The 19,333-nt window shown below is 41.6% G+C and overlaps 1 protein-coding gene across 1 annotated transcript; it reads right to left on the bottom strand.

Annotated features, from left to right (window-relative positions):
* Window positions 1-2,183: 2,183 nt before the first annotated feature.
* Window positions 2,184-15,805, bottom strand: ENPP5 (ectonucleotide pyrophosphatase/phosphodiesterase 5 (putative)). Its single transcript, XM_005860940.2, has 4 exons — window positions 15,593-15,805; window positions 11,468-12,331; window positions 9,093-9,269; window positions 2,184-4,297 (listed from the first exon to the last, which is right to left on the bottom strand). The coding sequence occupies exons 2-4, from the start codon at window positions 12,294-12,296 to the stop codon at window positions 3,873-3,875; spliced, it is 1,431 nt and encodes a 476-aa protein (XP_005861002.1). The 5' UTR covers window positions 12,297-12,331; window positions 15,593-15,805; the 3' UTR covers window positions 2,184-3,872.
* Between the last annotated feature and the right edge of the window lie 3,528 nt (window positions 15,806-19,333).

The raw sequence follows: 19,333 nt of genomic DNA, 5'->3' as shown, positions 1-19,333 counted from the left end.
ACATAACTGAAAAATAATAAAACTGTCATATCTACAGATGACACGATTGCATATGTAGAAAATCCGAAGGAATCATATAAACTAGAAGTGAGCTTAACATAATTGACAAAATTGCTGCATATAAGGTCAGTCAATGTGTAAAAATCAAGTGTATTTATATAGCAGCAGAAAACAAAAAATGAAAACTTAAATCTGGTATCATTTATATTGGTATCATCAAGCATGAAATCTCTAAGAAGTCAAAACTCATGCAGAATTTTTGCACAAGAAATTGTAACAATGAGAAGAATTAAGAAAGACAAACAAACAACAACAACAACCAACCAGAAAGTTATATCAGGTTTATAGTTTGGAAGATTCACTATTGTAAAGATGGCAATTCTCAAATTTATCATTGCATCTAAGCATTTCCAGCAGGGTTTTATTTCTTATGGAATTGTATAAGCTGACTCAAAATCTTATAGAAACATAAAGGGTCAAGACAATCTTGAGTAAAAATAATATGATAGGACTCACTCTATTTGATGTCAAAAGATCATAAAGTTATAACAATTAAAACTATGGTGTTGATACAAGGATAGACAAATAGATGAACAGAATTGATGACCTTTGTTAAAATGAAGAATGCATATATATGTGAATTAGACATCTCTTGTATACCACCTCAAATCTACTCAACCCACCCTTTACTCATTTCATCTTGACTTAGACCAACTTCCCACAGACGCACCCTAACAATGCTTAGCCTCTTTCTTCTGGGCCTACGAGATCGCATTTGGCACTTTTGCATAAACTACTCAGATATACTTGGAGTTATACCCATGAACCACTCAGCCAGTGGGATTGGAGGCCAATGGGTAAATGCTTTGCTTTCCTCTCCCATTCCCCAAGCAGTCAATTCTGAGGTACATTTCCTAAGGTTCCTCCGGAGGCCCTGTGGGATTGGGCACTCATAACAGTGGCCATTCTCTAACTTACGCTTGTATAGGCTTTCTCTGCATTTCTCCTTCACTCCCTGTCCCTCTCTCATTTCTTGGGGTCATGTCACAGATAAATTGTTGACATAATAAGCCTTTGTCTCAGACTCTGCTAATGGGAAAAACTCAGGTTGAACAGTGGATTCATATAATATATCCAACAAAAAATGTTTACATATATTCACCAAGATGGAAAAGAATGCTCATAGCAGTAGTACTCATAGTACTATCAAACTGGAAATGATCCAAATATCCAAACACAATACATAAATTGTGTTGTATATTCATGTAATTTCATGAAGCAATGAAAATAAACTACTGCTACACACAAACATGGATGATTCTCATAAAATCTTGAGTGGAAAAAAGCCAAACATAAATGAATATATATTGTATGATTCCACTGAGGTAAAATTTAAAAATAGGGGAAAGTATTCTATTGTGTTCCGACTCAGGGTAGTGTTACCTCAGGCAGAGGGAGAAGGTAGATTGGGTCTAAGAGGGTCTCTCTGGAGTGCTAGTCATTTACCACCTTCTATTTCTTTTCTATAATGAAGTTATATGAATTTGTTCACTTACTAATAATTGGCAACACTTATTATTTACTTATACATTTTGAATAAGTTTTACTTAAATAAAAATTTAAATAGCAATACATATTACAAAGAAACAGAGCACGAACTTCAGACAAATAAAAACTTTCAATGTGTAAAAAAATTAAGTAAAAGGGCTAAGGCTTAGAAGATGAAGTATCTCAAATGGTACAACAAAAAGAAGAGTTGGTGCCCAATTAGTATGGCTCAGTAGTTGAGCGTCAACCTATGAACCAGAAGGTCACTGTTTGATTCCGGTGGAGGGCACATGCCAGGGTTGTGGGCTCGATCCCCAGTAGGGGGCATGCAGGAGGCATCCAATCAATGATTCTCTCTCATCATTGATGTTTCTATTTCTCTCTCCCTCTCCCTTCCTCTCTGAAATCAATAGAAATATATTTTTTTTTAAATAGCTGATGGAGGATGTTGAGCAAAAATGGTGGGGTGAAGGCACTTCATCCCTCTGACCTGTTAAAGAATCTTATTCACAATTAGTTAACTAGTCTAAATTTCGTTTCTACTAATTGTTGTTAACTGCATATAAAGTATGGCCATGAAGACATGCAGGTAAAACCAAAACAAAAAAGCTATCAAAGGATGATGAGTGACTAGATTTTTCACAGCAAACTAAAATTTTATTTTCCTTCACGTAAACTCCTGCTGATATTTTACAGGACAATAAGTATCCGTAAATAAAAGAAACAATAATCAAATCTTCCATCAGAATTTTAATAATTTCATCAAAGTTACAGAATTTACTTTCTTCTTACTACTAAGGTTAATAGCACTTTCTAAAGTGAATTTAATGGTACCGATTCAATGTACAGATAGCACTTGAGTAGTAATGCTTTTAAACAGACGAATTTCTCTCAGTTGTTAATATTGACATCTCGGTAATGCAGGCAAGTTCATAGCTACAAAGCAAGCCATCGTGACCCGTCTCATTTCTAAGATCTCTAATCTGGAGTTTAGACTTCTTGAGTTTGTTACCTACCATTTAACTTCTCAGCTTTTAAATCTATGGTACATTTCCAGTGATTCCATTTTATACTATTAAGAGGTTCTATAATGAAATGAGAATTAGGTGCTAACATTTTTTATTGGCATTAAGAAATAATTCTCCCACCTCATTTTAGGAAGCACTTAAATTCAATTATATTTTTAACTGCCACTTTTGTTCTCTACACCTAACTTATCCTTTCTTTCAGAAATACATTTCCCATTTTTCCTATTTAGCCAGTTGGTGTATATTTACACATGAAATCACAATATTTTCTAGGGCCCGTACATTTTACCTAGTAGAGTTTAGGCTAATTCTGCATCTTCAAATATTCACATCTAAAAGATGCTTGTGCTCTTTTACTACGGGTTACCAGGAATAAAACAAACATTGTTTTATCTAATCTGATTGTAATATAATTAATGATTTAGTTTTCAAACAAGCAAATAATTATAGAACAAGAGAAAACATTGCTGAGCTGACGCCCATCTCTAATACTTGGGCCAGTGCCGGACCAAAGGGAAAGGAATGGGTATTCACAGTGTTATAAAACATCAGAGTAAAATGACCAATCAGGAAATAGCAACAATGAATTTTATGACAGAAATAATATATTTAGTATGAATCTGCCAGCAATTGAATTTTTTTTGGGGGGGGGAAATAAAATGAAAACCCAAGTCCTTTGGAAAGAAATAGACAATGAATGCCCAGATACATCCTAGTGTTAGGAACGCAGTCTCTCCAAGATTCAATACACAAAGGTGGTCTCATTTAATTTTCAACAGTTTTCAATTTCTTCTTGCTCTCCAGCAAACTAAAACTTAAGTACATTTCCACACTATTGGGGAATGATCCGAAACTTCATTCAGTTTGAATGACAAGTATTCTGTGACATGGGGTAAAAAGTTGTCTTTTGCAACCAAGTTATAAGACATAATTGTCAAGAAAGTGCATGTCACATAAAAGTACCCATTAGGACTGAAACTTAAAGTGCAACACATAAGGTACTTTAAATAGTGCAAAGTTGCTAAATATATACATTGTATGTGCCAAGTCCAAATAGAGCAGGATCTTCTCTCTGCCTACGCCAGACAGAACAATGGAAACATACTTCCACATTTGGAATCCTTTGCAGGTATGTGTATTTTGGTCCATCTCTGTGTGTGCATGTGTGTGAGAAAGACTGTGCCTGAATGTGTATATCACTGCTTTCGGGTCTGTGCAAATGTCTCCAGGTGGTTTTCTAGAATATGAAACCTTTAAACACTGACATAATTGCTCAATCTCCACTTGTAAGTAGCATTAGGCTTGTAATAACGGTTGAGCTATTTCAGCCTGCATATCCGGTAAGGCAGGTATTTGACTGCGAATTAAATGTTTAAAGAAAATGATAAAAAATACAATAACTATAATGCTACCGAGAGAGACCCCTATGAAATAAGCGTTTGACTCTTGCTGGTGCTCTCCTGGCTTGCCACTACCGTGGTGGGGTGGAGGGCTCTGTGTGTGAGTCATTGTCCTTGGAGCTGTTGAACTGAGCAGATCCTGGACGCTGCTGAGTGACCCGTTGTGTGGCATGGCGGGGATTCTGAGGAGGTGGCAGAGCAGTGGGTACAGATCTGTGGAGTTCATAGCTTCTTTTGTGAAATTCTTTCTGAAGGCAGGACCGTGGGCTAAAAATATTGGATGCATTTCTGCTAATGCATTGTCATAACCGTGGTTGCCCACTGTAAAGATAAAATACATGAAAATGTTAGCCAACCAGCAGGCATTCAAATGGAAATAATTGTTGTACTGTCAAAGTCTGAACAAGTAAATGCAAACTTTATCCAATCTGACTTTTAAAATAGTCTTTTACAAACTATTTTTGTTGTTGTCCACATCACAATTCACTTCGGGAAATGAAAAGGCAGCTTTCTCAGGCCAGCACGACCTTGAGCAGCAGAGGATGACCTTGAGCAGCAGAGGATGAAGGGTAAAGAGCAAAACTGAGCCAAGTCAAGGGAAAGAGAAACTGATTTTTATTTATTTATTTTGGGGTGGCAAGTAAACTACTTGTTAGGTACCTACTATGTTCTAACGATTGTTGCAAAAGTAAAAGATAAAGGTGCTCTTAGACATGAAGACAATAACTTCATAATTACAACAAAACAAGAAAAGCAAGAGATAAAGAAAAAAACCGGTTGCTATGACATGCGTTGACCACCAGGAGGCGTGTGCAGAACATGGTGGGCGTCGGCCATGGCAGGATGGTGGAGCAGGTGAGTGGGGGTGCCAGACCAAGGCAGGATGCCGGTTACTGTCATCGGGGTGAGCCTCTGGTGGTTACTGAAAATTCTTTCCTCCTGCACGCCGCGGTCCTGCTCGGTGCTTGCACCTCCTGCCAGCGCTGGCTCCACTTGCACCCGCTGCCGGTGCCTGGCGCTGGTCTCGGTCACTCAGCACTATCAGCAAGTGCGAGTGGTGGCTGCTGGCCTGCCCCAATCACCCCTGAGGGCTTCTCCACCTCCCTCTGCTCCTAAGGGGCAATCAGGGCAGAAGCCGCTGCTCACACCTGCTCACAGCACCGGCCCTGTTTGCACCTGCTGCTGGCGCCAGCCCCAATTGCATGTGGGAGCAGCAGCGGGAGAAGGACTGCTGGCAGACAGGGGACTGGGGGCCATGGCAGGGGGGGCTGGGCTGCCACTGTGCCCTCTGCAGCCTCGCGGCCCACAGTTCCTTTCAAGGTGCAGGATTTCGTGCACTGGACCCCTAGTATTGCTACAATGAAATTTGCAACCAGAATACAGCATTAAAAAAAAATCTTAAATCAATTTTTCTGAAAGTCACAAACTGATTGATCTTTAGTAGTCTCCTCAGAGCAATTCCAAATCTACCAAAGAAGTCTTTCTAAATGCCATGGTTCTTTTGCATTCACTCAAGTAAAAATAATGCCAATCGGTACTGAGTGAGATGGGCCGGACACGCCCTGGAGCCCTCCCGTGGTCCCTCCCTGGCCCCAATCATGCACCAGTGGGGTCCCTTGGCCTGGCCTGCATCCTCTCAAAATCTGAAACCCTTCGGGGGATGTCAGAGAGCCGGTTTTGGCCCGATCCCATAGGCCAGGCCGAGGGACCCCACTGGTGCACAATTTCATGCACCAGGTCTCTAGTATTTAATAATGGATGCCTAAAGGCAGTGGTTCTCCAACTTCAATGTAAACTGAGACTCCAAGAGGGGGAGTATAAAAACACAGATTGCTGGGCTATGCCCTTATAGTTTCTAAGTCAGTAGGTCTGGGCTGGGCCCAGGAATCTGCATTTCTAACAAATTCTCAGGTAATTTGGATGCTGCTGGTCCATGGAACGCCCTTTGAGAACCTCTGCTTTTGAACATAAGGGCTTAATCTCTTGTGGAACTCAGGATGAACTGTAGTGGTCAATAGTTAATTATTTTGTTGAATAAATGGACATAATTTAATATAAATAGGAGCATTATTAAGGTTTCCTGTCAAAATAGGTGTGACCAACTATTGTGTAATTGTAGTTCACCAAACCAAATTTCCAGAGAGTCCCTTAAATTCATGGAAACTGCAAAGTTTTGAGCAACCCTTCTAACATAAGCACTAACTGCACACTACAGAATATCTGAACATATAAAGGCCAAATGTATTATTTTTCAAGGCCTTCTTAAAATGGTTCCCCTCATGTCATTAAATATTGGTTTACAGATCATTATCTGTATGTAAAACCAGTTTTAAGAACCAGGAACCATATATATGTACAAATTACACAATGGCATAGAATCTGTCACTATGAATTATGTATACAAGTGCCATAGACAGGCAACTGCTTTTCTTCTCATCAATAAAGATGACAGGGATCTAATTCTACCTAAAGGGACATTTTTGTACATCTGTTATATATATATATCAAGGACCAATAACCCAAACAGCACTTCTAGATAGTTTGACACAATGTGGATCCTTCAACATTCAAGTAACGGAGTAGAAACAAATAACTGATCAGTAGTGAGTGTTCATATAGAGATCCACCAGGAAGCACATATCAACAGAGGGGGTTTAATATGGGGACTAGTTATAAAAGTGTTGAAGAGCTAAGAAGCAAACATGAGATGGTGAGGTTATCCAGTGTTAGACAGTGGAACCTCCTACAGGGCCCAGGGCTGGAGGGACAGAGGAAGAGGCAGTTGATTTTACCGGAGCCCAAAAGCTAGGGCTACTTAGAGCTGAGGTCACAGAGATAGCCAAACATGAGATGGTGAGGTTATCCAGTGTTAGACAGTTGAACCTCCTACAGGGCTCAGGGCTGGAGGGACAGAGGAAGAGGCAGTTGTTTTACCGGAGCCCAAAAGCCAGGGCTACTTAGAGCTGAGGTCATAGAGATAGTTGGGAGCTGGGATCACAGAGGAAATGAACCCATTGTTAGAGACACAGCCTGAGGCAGAGAGTAGGGAACAAATACCCTGGCTTCCAAACTCCTGTCAGGGTGTTCTAATGGTCAAACCTAACCAGAAACCAGTTCACAAAGGAACAGGGGAATTTAGTATATAAGGGTCAGTGACTGGTGATACAAAGCAGAGCAAGAAAAGAGCAGGAAGCTTGAGAGCAAATTGCAAATGACAGACACAATGGAGATGAGTAAAATTCTGTGGATGACTTTTCCATTTGGATAGCTTGTTAAAGCAATATAAGAAGAGAAAATTATACATTAAGGATGGCAGAAAGTGCCTTATTTTGCATGTTTGAATTTTAAATGGAACTTCCATTATATTCCATTATATATTCCATTATATTCTGATTTTATACAGTGGGAATAGCTCCAAAATTATATCACGAGGTATTAGGAAAATACATCTCGATATATTATTTTACATAACACATTAACTTCTTTTTAGAAATGTTCCCAAGGTATAAAAAAAAGTTGGCCTACATTTAGTAGAACCAGAAAGAAGGGTAGAAAATACTAGAAAGTTGATAATTGCAAATAAAAAATAGAGTTTAAATTCTAATGAAATCAGGCCTTCCTTGGCCCGGTGGCTCAGATGGTTAGAGCATAACCCCAATATGCCAAGGCTGCATGTACAATCCCCGGTCAGGACACATAAAAGAATCAACCAATGAATGCATAAATAAGTGGAACAACAAATTCCTCTCTCTCTCTCTCTCTCTCTCTGTCTCTCTCTTTCCCTTCCTCTCTCTCTCAAATCAATAAAATCATATTCTTTTTTAAAAAGAGGCATCAGGATTTTGAATCCTAAAAGAGACTGTTTTAGGAAAGGGATTATGGACCTGTAGACTTTCATTTCTACAACTCTAAGCTCCCAGTTTTCTGATACACACCTTATAACGCTTTTAGAGTCTCGGTCAATGTCACTGCCACCACATTCCCAGACCATATTTCGTGTTCTTATAGAATTTGATTTTTAAAACCTGCTCAGGACCAAGAAAACACTTTTTATTAAAAACTAGTGGCCCGGTGCATGAAATTCATGCACATCAAAAGGGAATTAATTAGAGGAAATATTTCAGTATTGCTATTTGCCCTTTCTCTATAATAGAAGTGTCAGAGATGAAAGAAAATAAGTAAAATGTATATGAAAATCTCCCTCCTGTCAGAGTCTGGGGCGCACCGTGGGACCCAGAGTCAAGTCCCCGCCCACCCGTGTGCACCTCGAAATCACAGGAGACCCAGACCCAGCCGGCCCCACCCCCATCAAGCCCCCGCTGGGCAGGGGGCACAGCCTCAGGTCCCCCGACCTGGCCCCGGGCTGGGGGTGCAGCCTCAGGTCCCTCATTAAGCCCTGCCGGGCGGGGGCACAGCCTCAGGTCCCCCATCAAGCCCCACCAGGCAGGGGGCGTGGCCTGAGGTCCCCTATCAAGCCCCGCCGGGCGGGGGGCGCAGCCTGAGGTCCCCCACCCCGGCCAGGCGCCACGCAGAGTCTATCTTCCCTTTAGTTTTTCCTAGACACTCTGATTTTACTTATGTCTCTCACCTTTGCTTTCCCTCCATCCCTCACCGCAACAGTAACTTGCTCCAGGCTCACTTTGCTCTAGTGTCTAGGAGATCCATCTGTCACCAGAACTACGATTCTCAGCATTCCTGGTGCTCCCTGTGCTCTTGGTTTTCCCTTCTTACTCTGTCTCCGTCCCACGGCCTCCCACTCTGCCAAGTCCTCCAAGCCGCCAGCTCTCCCTCTCTGCTCTCTGCCCGGCGGCTTGGGGGGCATTGCTCCCTTGGTCACCAAGGAAGCCACATCCCCCCAAGCCGCTGGTTCTCCTACTCTGCTCTCTGCCTGGCACCTGTAAATTAACCCACCATCTTTGCCGGGTTAATTTGCATACTCACTCCTGATTGGCTGGTGGGCATCGTGGAGGTACGGTCAATTTACATGTTTCTCTTTTCTTATATAGGATAACACCAGCTAGTTATTCGACCAGTAAATAAAGTGCTTTATTATCCATCACATCCACTTTAGCACACAGCGATGCAGAATGGGAAGAAATAATTGTAACATACTCACACATAAGGCCTTCTGACTTATTCTGTAAAATGTACCACCCTTCGTCAGCCACTGCTATAATTGGTTGAACCCGGGTGTTGTATTTGTAATGCCATCTTTCTGGAATCTCTTCTTTTTTGTAAACAGTCATATTAGGATGAGCATGAGCTAGTGCTTCATAGACTTCATCAAATTTACCTTTAAGAGAAGGGAGAAGGAGAGACACTCAGAACAAAACACTCACTGCTACAATCAAAGAAACTATCATGGCAATAGAGGTCATTCAATGCACACACCCTACTGAGGTTACAAGCCAGCAAGCTAGCCAGACACTTTAGAATTCCCATCCCTTTTGAGGAATCTTGAGTAGGAAAGGGGGGGAGGGGAAAGCAGGGACTAATAAATAATCTTCTGTTCTAAGTAAATTATCCTTATACAATTAAGAGATCATTATGTAGAACCTGAAACCTCTAATTTGAGATTTCTTAATAACTTAAACATACACACAATGCATGTAATACAGCAACACCCAAACTGAAACAAAGGGTTCATTCTGCTAGTTATGAGTGCAGAGGTAGAGATTCTCTAGATAAGAAAATATGGGGAATGAAGGGTGAGGACTGGGACAGGACAAGGTGGAGGTGGGAAGCAGACTGCAAAGTAGAAAAGTTCTTCAAAACCCTGGAGGTCTTGCAAAAGTACTTCATATGCAGTAAACTTGGGCACTGTCTACACTCCTTTGCTTGTTATTCACATCCATTTCGTAGGGGTTCCTCTCTTCCTCCCACACCAACAAGGCAACACCATACCGATTTTATAAGGAAAACTGAAGGATTGATGTGATTTTCTAAAACAACAAACTTGCTATTCCATAATGAATTTGTTGAAAAGTTTGTGTGCAGGCACGTATGCCTATTTTAACGTTCACCGTTTCCTATGATCCTCTGAATTCCCCTGTGAGGGACAGAACTCTCTTTTGGGAGGTATACAGCTCTTCCAAATCTGCTCTTTCATTTGAGACCTAGACTAACCCTAGGAGCTGATAAGGAAGAAGCCAGACGAGTTGGTCCGAGTCTTGCTCTATCTTACATTGTGATCTGGGGAAGTAATACTTGGTGACAGGGCTGATATGAAGCTTGGAGGAGAGACTTCTAAAAATTCATGGTCTTGTTATTGCTTCCCTTACTTATAGTTAAGAAAATGAAATCTCAGGTTGACCAAAGCTTTCTCCTTCCTACATTCCATGGCTTCCCTATTAAGCAGGTCCTAAGGATATATCTATATATCTATATATCTATATATCTTTATCTATATCTATATCTATATCTATATCTATAGAGAGAGGGGCTTTTATGGCTTCTGTGAAATCAGTCCTTTTCTATCTTCCCATTGCAACTTCTTTGAGAAGGGTGCTAAAACTTTCATCATATTAAATGATTCCAAAATGGTTAAAGACAGCATCAATTGCAATATTCTAGGAAAAAGTGAAAAATTAGACTCCAAAGGAAAACCAGCAAGTTGGTTTAGGGAGATAAAATATTCTGTTAGCAACCTACAGCTGTCGGAGGGGAGGGTGGCTGGGGGGCTGGGTGAGAAGGGTCATTTCATAAATACAGAAAACCGTATGGTGATTACCAGAGGGAACAGGGATGAGAGGGGCAATAGAAGAGGGTAAAGGGGAGATAAATGGTGATGGAAGAAGACTTAACTTGGGTGGTGACCACGCAATATATATATGATGTATTATAGAACTGTACACCTGAAACCTATATAATTTTATTAACCAATGTCACCCCAATAAATCCAATAAAAATTTAAAAGATTCTGTTAACATATTTTCCAGGAAGTAGACACCTGCAGACACCACTGAAGGACACCAGAAAAGAACCAGCTCAAACAGGTTAAGGCATCTATTATGAACTTAAGGCAACCAAGAGCTCATTATAACAGTGAAATTCCCACTTCTGAAAGGGCCCTGGATACCATTTTCTGAACATGGGGTGCATGAAGAGGCATGACCTACTACTGCGCCCACACCTACCCTACACCAACCCTTACAGACTATGACAAAAATTTCCATCATGAATATGCACTGAAGTGACAGGATAAAAGCAGAGGCTCCCCAGTTTGGGGAGCCATGGCTTTGGAATTTATTCCCCATGGGCTCCTTATTTGGGGGCAAATAAATTGTGCGTTGTGTGGCAAGTTCAGTTCAGCAATAACAGAAAAAAAAAAAAGAGATTTTGTGTTGTTGTTGTTTTTGGAATCTAAGGAGTGAATTCCAGAATATTACCATGACACAGGCAAACATATTTTAAAGGCACAGAAGCAAAAATTCCCCACTCAATGGCCCTGGGTTTATGCAGACTGGGTCTCAGACCAACAGTCAGACTCACCTTCTTTGGGCAGGATGGCTGCTACTGGAGATTGGTCAATCAGCAGGTAGTGCTCTTTATCCAGATACTGGTCGAGTTCTATCACCCTCTCCTCAGAACACTGGGTCATTCCGTGATCACTTGTGATAATTAGGTTCAGAGTGTTCCACAAGTTTGCCTTTTTCAGCATTTGTATAAGATATCCTAACTTGTTGTCAATATCTGAAATGACAGGCCCCATGAGTGGACTGTCAGGTCCCAAATGGTGGCCCATGTCATCGGGGTCTTCCCAATAGAGAAGACCAAGATTGATGGGCTCTTTTGATGTAAACCATTCAATAATTTTGGCCACTCTCTCTTCAAATGAAACGGACTCATTGTAAAGCATGTAGTGAGTAGGAAAGCTCTCATGGATTTTCACATCCGTGCCGGGCCACATGGCTGCACCACTGGTATATCCAGCCTTCTGATTTGTGATCCATATTGGTGTTGCTTCTTCCCAAAACTCAGAATCATAAATATTCATGTTATCCAAGGAGAAAGATTTGTTCAGAATAGGATCAAACATGTCATTTGCAACAATCCCATGATTCTCTGCAAAGAGGCCAGTTACCAAGGTATAATGGTTAGGGTAGGTCTTCGTAATAAAAATATTAGTAACTTGCTTCACATGAACACCATATTTCATAACATAATGAAAATGAGGCGTTGGAACTCTATATAAGTAATCCCAACGGAATCCATCAAATGAAACTAGTAGCACCTTTTGCTGATCTGGTTGGAGAGAAAATGTAATTGAAAGTGTTAACGCAGCAAGTATGAAGGCTGCGCAGAGGAGTTTTGAAGTCATTTTCAAAGTGCTTGGTCAGTTCAGCATAAGATAATCTGTATAAGAAAAAAACATATAGAAGCTAATTTAGTTTTGTATCCTTTACTCAAAACTGAGAGTGATGGTGCTGAGTAACCCCAGTTATAAATCACAGCCTGCAAGGATTACATTACAGAACTCCATCTTCAACAAGACACCTGAGTAATAAAGCTAGTTTAGTTGCATTAGAAACTGTTTTACTTTCCAAAAATTTATCAGGAATCATAACATTCCTCAAAGGAATTATTTAAATAGGTTCCCAAACATCCCTTAAAAATATGATATAGTTTACAAACAACTTTTCAGAAACATTTTCAGGTTGACTCAAACTTCTGACAGTCAAATACCTATAAACATATTTATCATTATTAGACCTACTATTTTAACCTAGCAACAAGTACTGTTGGCAAACCCAATAATAATGCTTTTTTTCTCCAAGCCAAAGCCTGCCCTAGCAGGGTAGCTCACTTCGTTAGCATGTCATCTCAATATGCTAAGGTTGCAAGTTTGATCCCTAGTCAGGGTACATACAAGAATCAACCAATGAATGCATAAATAAGTAGAACAATAAATCAATGTCTCTTTCTCTCTTCCCCCTTAAAATCAATAAGTATATAAAAAATTTTACAATGCCTTATGTTTGGTTCATCATACTTAGAGATGTTACCAGAGAGAGAAGAAAATACATTAACTTGAAGAGAGACATAAAATTTGTGATATTTAATATATTTGTGAAATGTAATCCATCTTCATTAATAATCAAATCATAGCCTTATTTAAACAATTAGACTCTAAACTAAATATAAACAGAAACGTATTTTTAGTAGATATTTCCATATTTGTTTTATTTTTTCCTCTTTATTTTATTTTTTCCCCAATCACCATTTATCCCTATACCCTCTTTCACCTCTACCTGCCCCTCTCCTCCCCACAATCACCACACTGTGCATGAGTTCTCTTTTTCTTTTTTTTTTTTGGCTCAATCCCTCCACCACCACCCTGAATCCCTTCCCACTTATACCCCCAACCCCCTCAAACACACATACCAGAGCTATCTGCATGCTCTCTATCTATGACCTGTCTTTATTTTGCTTGTTAGTCCAGTTTGTTCATTAAATTCCACATATGAGTGAAATTATATGGTATTTGTTTTTCTCTGACTGGCTTATTTCACTTCGCATAATGCTCTCCAGGTCTATCCATACTGTCACAAAGGGTACAATTTTCTTCCTTTTTACTGCAGAGTAGTATTCAATTGCATAAGTGTACCACAGCTGTTTTATCCACTCATCTTATAACTGATAAGATTAAATAATCTCTTTGGACCAAGGTTGTTGGTCTGTTTTTTTTTTAAACTGCATGTATTTCTAAAAAACTTCCTTTTCCCCATTCCAGCCCACCCCCACCCCTACCCCAGGCCCTCACCACTCCACTGTCTATGTCCAAGGGCTATGCATATATGCCTACACATTCTTGATTGATTACTTCCCATCTGCCCACCCTCCCCCCCTTTGCTCCAAGATTCCGAGATTCCACACTCCGTTCCATGCTTCCATGTCTCTGGATCCACTCCGTTCATCAGTTTATTTTGTTACTTAGATTCCACATGTGAGTGCGATCATGTGATACTTGTCTTTCTCTGACTCACTTATTTCACTTAGCGTGACACCCTCCAGGTCCCTCGATGATGTATCAAAGGGTAAGAGATTCTTCTTTTTTACTGCTACATAGTATTCCATGGTATAAATGTACCACAGCTTTTTTTTTTTTTATCCACTAATCTACTGATGGACATTTGGGCTGCAGACCTTAGCTATTGTAAATTGTGCTGCTACGAACATAGGGGTGCACACATTCTTTCTGATTGGTGTTTTGGGTTTCTTAGGACATATTCCTAGAAGTGGGATCACTGGGTCAAATAGCAGTTCCATATTTAATTTTCTGAGGAAACTCCATACTGTTTTCCATAATGGCCGCACCAGTCTGCATTCCTACTAGCAGTGTAATAGGGTTTCCTTTTCTCCACATCCTCACCAGCTAAAAAACTTTTATTCAAGAAAGCTAATAAGAGGCAATGTAGATAAACAATACATATGTAAATTTTGTTGGTTCTCATTGGACTTGCAAATCAAGCAAGGATCTTTTGTTCTCCCCTTTTCCTATCCATTCTTGCATGAAGGTATTTGTAAGCCCACCAAAAATTGGATCTAACTATACTTTGGGCCAAGAAATCTCTTGAATTCAGCTTTGACATCTTCCTAATTTGAATCACTGAAGACATGTTTAAACTTCAAAAAATGAGCCTGTCTTGCCTTACTATATTAGAGCTATAGGTACATAAAAACTTCTTGGCATACTTGCTTTCTTTTTAGATGCAATAATTCTATTTTGTTTGCTTTTTAAACATGATTTTACCACACAGAGAACTACATTGGTTAAACTAAAATTGTCTGGAGCATAGTTCCCCAGACAATGATTCAAAATTAAATTTAAAAACTATTTCTCAAATGGAATTTAAAGATTAAAAAAAATAATAAGTTCCAATAAGGAACTGCAAATGTATTTACTAACATATGTAGATGAAGATAGTGGTTCCTTCCCCTTTCTCCCTTTTCCATCACCGCCCTAACACAAGGAAGGCTAATATGTACAAACTAAATATAATTTAAACCTAAAAAAAAATCAACTACGCAAAACACCTGATTTTCCTCTAAGTAAATTCATTCAGTAACCGCGGCAAGCAGGCAAGAACTGCTTTCTCGGGACAAAGGAAAACAAACAAAGGCTAAGTGTTGTCTAAAGCACAGGAATGTTTGAAAAGCAGGACCGACATTCTCACCTCCATGACAGAGCACACAGAGAGATGGGGATGGGATGAACGACATCTCAGGTTTTTCTTTTTTCATGCATGAAATGCTGCACAGGGCGGCGGAAGCCCTGCCTCGGGGTCCAAATTTCACTGGGCGGCTTTCCAGTTCCTCTTCCCTCCAACCCTCCCCCCACAGACAGCCTTGGGAATCTGGAGGGCAGGGGCGCCAGGAAACGCGAAGGAGAGGGACCGTGGAGGAGGTGCAGGTGAATCCACATCAAGAAGAGGATGATGCGTCGCCCCATCGCCCCCACTGGGGTTCCATCCAGGTCCTGCGGAAGGGTCGCGCCCCCCGAGGCCTGCGGATGACCCGACGTGGGCAGTGTGTGCATTGGGGGCTCGTTTGGGGATCCACCGAGAGCTCACGGGGTCACCAGAAGGCAAGCCGCCCGTTTCCCTGGACTCTTACCTTCGCAACGATCCGGTCCGTCCGCATCGGCTTGGGGGAACGGGAGGCAGGATCTTCAGGGGGCTCCCTTCCTCAGACCCAGGGCAATAGCGGGGACGGTGGCTGGGGCCTGGGGGACCCCTTGAACCCGCCGCCGCTCACCCGCACGCAACCTCAGCGCGGAGCACCTGACCAGCACCGCGTCCACGCCGCCGGCTCCGCCCCTTGGCTCTCATTGGCTCCGGTGGAGATACCCTGTTGACGGGTTCCCGGGAGTCGCTGAAGCCCCTGTCAATCAGCGGGAGCGGGCGGTGCTGCCTGGGTTTGGAGGGCGGAGGGGGCAGGAGCCGCCTGGAGCCGAAAGCCGGCGCTGGCCCCGCGGGGAGGCCGGAGGGGCGGGGCAGCGGACCCCCGCTTTGCCCAGCGAGACTTTTCTGTAATCAGTGATGCAGATTATAATGCGCTACCCCAGTGGTTTGTGTGCTCTGACACTCACTATTTTTGTTAAAAGCGACTTTTATTTTCTTACCTGTTCTCTTACGTGTTTTTTTCTTCTTTTTTTTTGGTGTTTTTTTTTCTTATCACAAATTGGTCGGTGACGCCGTACCCTGGGCTTTGTTCTGAGGACACCGCAGGATGTCGTTAGGACGTTTACATTTTCTTTTAATTCTTTTTATTAGTCGGTGTTGGTAGCTGCTTTACCGCACATACATTTAATTTAAAATCTAGGATTTACTCCAGGCAATTCTCCAGCCCCAATGTTTGTTGTCCAGGTTTTTGCAATATGAGGTCTCAGGGATCTGCAACAGCGAGGCACCTGAGAAGGAACGGATTGAATCCCGGCAGGTTCAGGATGAGGCTATTTAAACAGGGATTGGGGGCAACAGCTACTCTGATAGTTGCACCTGGGCTCCCAACTCTGTTTCTAGCTTTGTTTCCAAATATGTAACTGGTAAAGCTCTGAACTCCAGATCCTATTTCACTTCCAGGAAGTCTTCGTTGGCACTGTCCTCCTGCTCCTTTACTGTAGTGAATTAATTGTTCAAGTTTGTTGGTAACCATGGTATTTTTAGGCCGGCGGGAGTGCGGTGGGCACATGCACAGTTTGCCAATTTGATGCCAACTATAATTACCATAGATTGTAGCAGTGCTTTCGAACTCCCCTGAAAGGATGTGTACACCTATACAACTTCTGGACCTGATTCTGACCACCCTGCAATGGGCAACAAGATCTTAAAATAATGTCACAACTTAAATTTCAACATATAATTAACCCATAAAACAGAGAGCGAAACCAGTGGCTTTGGCTGCTCCGTCTGTTGTTCATGCTCCCTGTCTGGTACACTGGAGCTGTAAAATGCAGACATTCCTGTTGATACTGAGTTAAATGAGACAAACATTTTGGTCATAGTTTTTTCCCCTTTCTCTCTATTTCTTATGGAGAGGAGAGTTCTTGCCCCATTGGCTCAATTGTGCCATACCATCCCACAATGCATTGGGGCCCTCTGTGGGGGCCTTTCATTTGTAACTACTTGAGTTGATGGTTCTCCACACGTGGGATGGGGATTAAAAGGGAGGCTGGTTTCTGTGTTTATCTGGACACAGTGACGATGAAGTTGTACAGGTTGTTCCAAGTCTCCAAAGCCTTGTCCTTTGAAATCGCCCAAACTTGGAACGGGTGGTCCAATATTGTAAGTCCTTCACCCCCCAAAATAGGTCAACCCTATGTTCTCCCCAAACTCTCAAAGAACAGCTTATGCTGATTAGAGAACAGAAGTAGGGGAAACAGGCCTTTTACACGGGCCGCTGAACATTGTTGGCCTCTGTTCAGATGACACTCTGCCCTGCTTTGCAAACCTTTTATGGAGGGCACGATTGTGTTCTCCAGCTACACCTGTGAAATAGGAGGGCGCAGCTGTTAACCACAGTACAGAACTCAGAAAATGACTGTGAGTGCCAGACACACTTTCCAGATCTCCATAAAATGATATTTAGTGTTCAACTGCTAAGCTTGTAATATAACTCATGTCCCTGATGGAGAAAAAAAATCTGGCTTAAAAAGTGTAGCTAAAGGAATGATTATAAAAACATGAAATCCTGCTTACTCTGTATCAGCCCTCCTGCCCCACTGGTTGCCCCATTTTCTGTCCAGTTATAATTATAAGCAAATCATGGTAGCATAAATTGATATTGACTATAGCTCTTCCTTTCTATTATATTATTGAATTAATGTAATCATCACTGAGCTGGTAATATTTTTCTGAATAGTGGAGTGAGAGAAGAATCAACTCTTTCATCGGTTTTGAGGTAGGGATGGGGGTCCCTCTGCCTGCCTAAGGCAGTCTAATAGGGATTTGAGGGCTGGATTCTCCCGTAGGAGCTGGAAGAGGTTGATGCTAAAACTGACATATGATCTGTTCTTTATGAACTAGCCAAGAATGGCTCTGCCACAGAAGTTTGGTTTTCAAAAGTGGTCTATACTCCATGGTAGAGAAAATGAAGAAATGATTTTACAATTTAAAAAATACATCATACATAAGAATTTAATACATCATACAACAAACAACTAAGTAAAACAAAGTCTGTCTCTTAATCCTTTATAGAACACTAGAATCCTGGTGCACAAAAATCGTGCACTGGGCAGGGGGTTTGGGGGCTCCTAAGCCCAGCCTGTGCCCTCTCACAGTTGGGGGAGCCCTCGGGGGATGTCTTAGCACTGCTGTGGAGGCAGGAGAGGCTCCCACCACTGCAGCTGCATTCGCCAGCCGTGAGCTGGGCTCAGGGCTTCTGGTTGAGCAGCACTCCCCCTATGGCAGGGGTCCTCAAACTACGGCCCACAGGCCACATGCAAATACAAATATTGTATTTGTTCCCGTTTTGTTTTTTTTACTTCAAAATAAGATATGTGCAGTGTGCATAGGAATTTGTTCATAGTTTTTTTTTTTAAACTATAGTCCAGCCCTCCAACGGTCTGAGGGTCAGTGAACTGGCCCCCTGTTTAAAAAGTTTGAGGACCCCCGCCCTATGGGAACATGCTGACCACCAGGGGGCAGCTCCTTCATTGAGCATCTGCCCCCTGGTGGTCAGTGCACGTCATAGCAACCGGTCGTTCCATCATTCAGTCGATTTGCATATTAGCCTTTTATTATATAGGATACTGCAAAATGTGGATCTCATAAATTCAACAGTCATAGGTTAGTAACCATTGAGACTCTAGTTCTGGACTGATCTTAATTATGTTTTTAAAATATGTTTGTATTGATTTTTAAGAGAGAGAAAGAAAGGGAGAGGAAGAGGGAGAGGGGGGAGGGGAGAGGGAGAGGGAGTGTGAGAGAAAGAGAGAGAGAGAGAGTGAGAGAGATATTTTTTGATTGGTTGCCTCCCACACACACCCTGCCTGGAAGTTGGGGGTCAAACCCACCACCGAGGTATGTGCCCTTGAACAGAAATGGAACCTTCGACCCTCTGATTCCTGTTCTGATGCTCCACCCACTGAGAAACTGGATAGGGCTTTCAATTTCATTTATTTTTTGTCATCATTACAAATTTTAATTACATATATCCTATCCCAGGGGTGGGCAACATCTGGCCCGCGTGCCAAAAATAGCACTCCAGTTACTTTTGCTGGCTCGACGAAACCCTCTCTTATAATCTTCCATTTACAATATTTTTCTTAATATCTACTTTTTTTTTTAAAGATAAATTCTGTGTAGGTGCATCTTAGATAAATAAATCATTTTACATAACAAGTTATCTTAAACA

The sequence above is a fragment of the Myotis brandtii genome, unplaced genomic scaffold (genome assembly GCF_000412655.1).
Source record: "Myotis brandtii unplaced genomic scaffold, ASM41265v1 scaffold143, whole genome shotgun sequence".
Lineage (NCBI taxonomy): Eukaryota > Metazoa > Chordata > Mammalia > Chiroptera > Vespertilionidae > Myotis > Myotis brandtii.
The sequence above is the reverse complement of the archived record's forward strand: the minus strand, read 5'-3'. Positions and strand labels throughout refer to the sequence as shown.